Below are 7,537 nucleotides of genomic sequence, written 5' to 3'. Positions count from 1 at the left end.
CAAAATCGCGCCCAAAGAAGTCGGTTACAAACAAACATACAAACATACAGGTGAAGCTAATAAAAAGCGTGTAAAAACAGCACAGAAGGCTGTCACTTAAGAGTGATCATAGTTTTTACCTTTTATCATAAAATAATTTACACATTTCCTATATTATTATATAAAAGTATGTGATAATGTGTTCTTTACTTGTAAACTTAAACAATAAAAGTGGTGTAACAATTTCAGTTCTAAAGCAGAGTCATGAACGAAAGCTAGGTATCCAATAAAATTCTCTGGGATTGCATTTGTACCGATAAACGTTTACGTGCCAATTCAATGGCACTCAGTTTTGTTGTTTCTTAAAGCTTGTTCCTTTATACGTATTTAACGTTTATTTATTTATTTAATTATTTATTGCACACACAAAAGAAATAGAGACACATAAAGTACAGCTAATAGGAAATAATGTGTACAAACGGTGGCCTTATCGCTAGGTAGCGATCTCTTCCAGGCCACCGTATGTACTTAATAAGTAAGGAGAGACGTTAAAAGGAGGACGTTTAATATGTTTTAGATTAAATAATTTTATTTTTAAAGCCGAATTCAAGAGATGGTTTCAATATTTTGATTTTTTGTTATATTTCCTTATATTAAACAGATTTACTTTTATTAATATAATACTTGTTCATCTAAACATATTATTATGATCAAATATTTTTATATTTTTTTTCTTTTTTAAAGAATTTATTGTTATTGGTGTACCTATGATAAATTTTTATTTAATTTCTTAAGGATGATTTTATTTGAAGTTTTAATGCGATTATTCAAGATTTATTGCTCTTAACTTTATGCAAAAAACGAAAGCACAAGATCGTATTTTCTAGAATAAAAATAGATAACATTTAAAACATAATGTTGCCATATAAACTATCCCTGTCAATAAAAATAAACCACTAGCGAATTCAGAGTAACAAAGGTTTTTAGCTCGTTTTATTTGTTACACGTAAAGTTGTGAACGTTTTGTTCGATTTCAAACGAGATACTTGTCCCAGTGTTATGTCTTTGTTTCAATGTTTTTCTTTATTTAAGAGCTTTGATAAGTATATCGTGAAGTTTTAAATGGCTTTGTAAAAATGAGCATGATCCTTTTTAAGTAGCTTGCTTATACTTTGTTGTTCACGTATATTTTATTTTTTAATGATTATAATCACGTTGAAAAATAATCTCAAAGAAAGGCTCTATTATCAGCAGGCATCTATGATAAATAGGAATGCTTATGTTTATAAGTGTTATTATGAAAGCTGTAGGTATATATTCTTACAGGCTGATGGGGTCACGGGCGAATTCTAGGTACCATACCCGTGGCCCCGTCGTTGATGCGGCTTGACGGAACACAGTGGGGTTTTGGTCGGTAGGAATCCGACATAACCCACGGCCCCTTCCCCGGAGGCCGTGGGTATCTATGCAAGATTTTCCCACTTAAAAAAAGGTATATATTACAGAAGCTGTATGCTAAAAATAGCATAAAATAAAAAAAAATTGAGGAAGCCAAATTTCTTAACCTAAAGTAAAACAAATCTTTCTCATTTATTTGGATATAATAATATATAAAAGTACCAACCTTTAGTTAATTATGTGGTTACAACCAAATTCATTAAATTGGAACAGTGCAGTTTAAAATATATAATTAGAGGTGACGCGTTTAAATTAGCGTCAAATTATTTATGAGCATTCTCTACAATTTGTAACTAATGTGGAATAGAATATTATGTTGCGTAATTTACGATAGAAATGTGATGATTTATATTCGTTAGAACATAGGTATTTGTGGTAAGAACTAATTTGTATCAACCAATCATGTATAATTAATTTTCAATTTGAGGTTCTGTTTAAAGTATCAGGTTTTTTATTAATTGAACATTATTTCTTTTAAAACAGCTGAAAGTTACTTCTAAAATAAATATTTTTGTTAAATTGAGTAAGTGCTTTACTTTTTCCCCGGAATGCAATCATGCATCTTAATAAATATAACAAAATAATCGATATCGATAATCGAAAGATATAGAGATTACAATCGACTTTTCCACAATTCCCATAGTTATCGAATAGCGTAGGCGTCAAGCGATAAACTTGGATTGAAAGAAAATGACGACATTGCTATATAAATCACGGCAATGCGTTTAAAGGTAACATCCTTGAGGAAATTGAGATTCTGTTTATAACATTGCACTATTAAGATTGAACATGTATTAGTAACTGCATAAATTCTAAATGAAAAAAGAAAGACGTATTACCATTGGTCGAAGAATCGACTGATCGAATTAATTATATCCAAAATAACCACTCCAAATAAACACCTAATACTTGAACCAAATTCAGCTAGATTCCCAAACCGCTCCATCAACTTTGTAAGATTAACAACTGCTTTTAACACGAGAGCACAAACTTCCTCTTACATATTAATAATCATGAAGTATTTACCCCTTACTAAAATGTCGATTAATAATAAAAGCTATTTTCGTCCTTTAGTTGGTTGTTGAAAATCTCTTTGATTTTATATAGTAAATTTATAGGAAGCTGTCTACAGCGGTAATAACAGGACAATGTATTAACATTGTAAGTAAATAGGGGTCTGCAATGATTTACAACCCATTATGAGTACAGTCCTCTTCACAATTTGTTGCTTTGCGATTTTACGACTGGATATTAACCTGTTTATTCATATTAAATGTATTAGAAACTACTTTACCTAACTTTATTATAAATAAAAAACGAAAATTTGTATATAACTTCTGCACAAGTTATACTTGACATTATTATTTATAAAGTTCGCGAATTTGCATTGCGAACTTAATTTGTTGTTGTTTATGCAAATATTTTCACACTAATAAAAACAAACTTAAAACATATAACTTTAACTTACATATCACTTTAAAATTTTCTTATACTTAAGTGTGAAAAATATACAAAGTATCAACAATGATTTACCGCTTGTGGTGCCATCTAGCGATAGAGCAAAGAAGTCATTATTCCGATGTGAAAAACATAGATGGCGTTGAAGATACAGGTTGAGGAAATCATTTCCGATATTTCTAATGTTTGAAAACTGAGTTATTTATTTATAATTTTATTACTATTTTGTTTAATTTACTATTTTGTGATTAGTTAATTCGCGAAAAAAATCAGATACCTACATACTTTCTCTATCTTAGTACCGATTACGAGTACCTTTAAAACTTCTTGAAAACTGCTTTTAAAACATTTTAACATAAAGTAAATTATGAATAATAATTTATCTGTCGACTCTTCATAAAACTGTAGGTAGAGCGTCATTAATATAATAAAACAATTATTAATAGAGTAACATTCAGTAAATTGATTCAAACTATGCAATAAGGATGTACCTTATTACCTACATAGGTAGTTCGATACGAAATCCTTACTACATAGTTTGATAAACCTTTTCAAATCCGATTATAAACTAGCCGTATCCAGTAAAAGAAGTACCAAAAATCTCCGAATTCGTCCACGTTTCAAACAAGAACGGCTCATAAATATTTACCATCTCAATCACATTATCACAGATCGGTGTTTTGCGAATCACAAACTACACGATACGGGAATGCAATGCGATGGGACATTAATTGATGAATTTCCAACAAAAAGTAATGAGACATGCTGTTGATGAATTCATTTCGATAAAGGTCGTATTAAGGGAATTAACACATTCCGTTTATATTTAGATGTGTGCTCGTTTTTGATACGTTTATTTTATGCTAATATGCAGTATTTTAACTGTTTTAACCATAATAATAAAGAATGGACAATACATTTATATAATTCTTGAAGGTATGAAGGTGAGTATAAAACGAGAGCATCCTGTAAACCATTACCTATTGGTGACTACTTTATACCGATAACTTACCTGTTTAATTTACCTGTATTAATACTTTTGAAATAGCTTTATAACATGTGAAGACAAATCATTTCTTCCCTCCTATCTTTTGAACATTACTTGAATCTTTTAATCCTAAATTTAAAAGAAAATTATGTCTTTAAAAACACACCAAGCACAATAACTACCTACGCATATAAGTGAAGTCCCATGTCCCCGAGTGGGGTAAAGGGCAGATGCATTATACATCTGTTTCACTGATCGATTTTCTTTAGGGACAAGTAGGTGATCAGCCTTCTGTGTCCTACCAGACCGAGGCATTTTTTTTTTCTTCGTCTCCACCGGGAATCGAACCCAGGACCCCTCGGTATTACGCTCACGCGTCAACCACTGTACTAAGGAGGCGGTCAACATACGCATAATATACCAAATATTAATTGTTGGAACTACAAGAAGAAATAAACTAACTAAAATACGATAAATACAAAATATGAACATCGTAACTCAGACCATAGACTGTCTTGGGTTAATCTTCACAGGCACAGTCTCAGAGATAGAACATAATCCTGCTTAATTATACTGCAAAGGTATTGTGCTGGACTTGCAGCCGGAATTAGCCGGTTCAAGTTATATTTCACGTACTGAATGCTATGTGTATAAGATGTAAGGACTTTCTATATTAATAATGTTATTTAGAAAACAGATTATATACCTTGAAGCTTAAATTTAACAACTACCGATCGATTTTTAGAATTATTTTACCGTAAGAACGTTGCATTTTTATCGTGTCAATTAAGCCTTCATTAAACTGTACTAAAAACAGGCTTATCAAAAATTTTAATTGAGGATTAGGTATGCCCAATCACACAAAAGGATTAAAATCCTGCAGTTTAATCTTCTTCCTTATAAGCGTACTATGTTAGAATTACAAAATATAGAAAATAAAAAATATTTTAATTAATTCGAGTAATAAACCAGACGTAATAAATACGTAGCTGCAAAGTTGGTTCGCCACCCCTAAAAATACGTAATAAAATAGGTACTAAATCCTTTTTTACACAATTGGAAATATATTTGAAAATACTCTATCAATCCATCTGACTCCATCAAACCAAAAGACATGTCGCGTGCAGAACAGCCTTATTTTATGACACACTAAGACCCAATTTCACCAATATTTTCTAAATCAGACATTTATTAATCGAGCTTCAAATTAAACATGTATTTTAACATCGTTGTCAACTCTACAGGTCCCAAGAAGGAAATCTAACAGCCGATTATCAAATCGACCATTAACTGAGCGACTCACGAATCATTCATTCGTATTTTAAACCGCCCGAAACAAAATGTCATAGTTGACAATGCCATAGTTTCGCACGTTGGGGCTATTTGTTCTAGTTGTATAATAACTGTCATGTTTGGTAATTCGACTAAATTGAAATGTTCTAAGGACTTTGACATTTGGCGTGATTTCTGTCACACGTGTTTGGGTTATTAATTTAGTGTTTTGGCTATTTTAACAATAATATATTCACTTTGAGCTGTTTTGTGTTCGTCTTTAAGTGTTTAGTCTGTGGTTATAGTGGTAAGTGTACTAACAATTCACTAATATGGGCCCTGATCCACCCGATCCTAAGCCCCCGGACGTCCAGGAAAGAAGCATGGAATTGGACATCTCTCAGAATAAGAGGCAAAGGTGTCCGTCACCTGAGTCTACAGATGAATCTCCAACCAAACGCTTTGTTCCATCTGATCCCATTTCACTTGTTAATCCGTCTATATTTGTTGATCCTATTTTAAATAATCCTATAAGATATAGTGGTGATGAAGTTGGACCATACATTGTCCACGTATCTCGCGTAGAAAACGATCCTTCTGCCGGCCTGTCCATCCGACCGATCAAATTTGGATCTTTCTTATATAGCCAAAAAGTACCTAATATTTTAAGAGACGGAGTAAAATCTGTTGGCCGCAACCGGATTTCGGTTGAGTTTGCATCAGCTGAGGATGCTAATAATTTTTTATCTTTACCTGCTTTGGCCGAAGCTAAATTTAAGGCATTCATTCCTACCTATCATATCACCCGCATGGGTATTGTAAAAGGAATACCGATAGAATGGACCATGGATGATTTGGTGGAGTGTGCAGAATTCCCTAACAGGCACGGTCGCATACTTAAAGCACGTAGACTTAACAAAAAAGCTAGCCTTGATGGAATTACAACTTGGGTTCCATCCCAAACGGTGGTTCTAACTTTCTTAGGTCAAGCAATGCCATCAAAAATCTATTGTAGATACACTTCACTTCCTGTAGAAATTTACCATTACCCAACCATCCAGTGCCACAAGTGCTGTCGCTTTGGGCATATCCGCGACCAGTGCCGCTCAAAAGAGAGGTGCTACAAATGTACACAAAACCACTTGGGTGACTCCTGTCCCATCCAAGAATCTCAATCACTATGTGTCCATTGCAATGGCACTCACTTCGCCATTGACAAAAATTGCCCGGAACACAGCCGGCAAAAGTCAATTAAACTTTTGATGGCCACAGAAGGTATCTCATTCGAGGAAGCCTCTAAGCTTACCCCTTCAGTGTACAGACCCTTTTCGGAAACAGCCAGTTTCGTTTTTGCACCCAGATCACAACAATCACCTGTTTTCCCCACCCCTTCTATGAAACAATCCAATAGTGTTCGCCAAACTCGTCCTCTTAATAAAACTTCATACAAAAAGACCTATTCTATACCCCCTCGCACTCATGCACCACTAGGTAAAACATATGATGTAGCTGCACACCGCCAAATAACTCAAGAATTACCCTCTACTCAACCGAATGGTTGTGCCTTATCCCAAAACCCAGACCCCCCGGTTGTACTTAGCTCTAATGTTGAGCTTTATGTTTCAGCCTTAGAAACTTTTCTTAAAAAAACAGATACAATACCGACCAACGTTGCCCATAGACTTATAAATCTCATCTCTCTATTTAACAGTAATGGCCCTCACAATCCTCCAGTGGAACGCTCAAAGCATTCGTCCGAAATGTCATGAAGTACTTGACCTTATTTCAACCCACAACCCTATAGCTTTTGCCATCTCGGAGACATGGCTAGTTCCCGGAAGTCACTTTCGGATTCCTGGCTTTTTCTGTCTGCGAGATGACAGAGCCGATGGGTATGCTGGAACAGCACTTTTACTTAAACATTGTTTAAATTTCTCTCGTATTCTATTGCCTATGCATGATCAGCGTATTAACGCTGTGGCTGCAAGATGCAATAATGTCTCTATTATTTCTGTCTACATTTCTCATCCTCATCCTTCTATTATACCTGATCTTTCACTTATACTTTCCTCCGTACCGTCTCCTCTTTTAGTGTTGGGCGATTTTAATGCTCAGCACACTTCTTGGGGATCTTCTGTTTGCAATACATTTGGGCACCTGCTAATGGATCTGCTTGATGACCTTGACCTCTGTGTAATTAACGATGGATCTCCCACTAGGAGAGTCCTTCCTAATCAGAGTCTCTCCTCTGTAGTTGATCTATGCATTTGTTCTTCCTCCTTGGCTCCATCCCTCACCAATTTAACTCTTTCTAGTACTCATGGTAGCGACCACTTTCCTCTTCTCTCTTCCCTTTCCCAGTCTGTTATCCCATTGTCTTCC

General features: G+C 34.3%; 1 protein-coding gene across 1 annotated transcript; it reads left to right on the top strand.

Annotated features, from left to right (window-relative positions):
- The first annotated feature begins 5,487 nt into the window (after nucleotides 1-5,487).
- LOC149903011 (uncharacterized) lies at nucleotides 5,488-6,924 on the top strand. The gene has a single exon (XM_090109676.1). The coding sequence runs from the start codon at nucleotides 5,488-5,490 to the stop codon at nucleotides 6,922-6,924; it is 1,437 nt and encodes a 478-aa protein (XP_089965802.1).
- The last annotated feature ends 613 nt before the right edge of the window (nucleotides 6,925-7,537 follow it).

Source organism: Colias eurytheme, chromosome 14 (assembly GCF_061535395.1).
Source record: "Colias eurytheme isolate Ceu_HAF_F1 chromosome 14, ilColEury1 Martin Lab GWU primary, whole genome shotgun sequence".
Classification (NCBI taxonomy): Eukaryota; Metazoa; Arthropoda; class Insecta; order Lepidoptera; family Pieridae; genus Colias; species Colias eurytheme.
The sequence above is the reverse complement of the archived record's forward strand: the minus strand, read 5'-3'. Positions and strand labels throughout refer to the sequence as shown.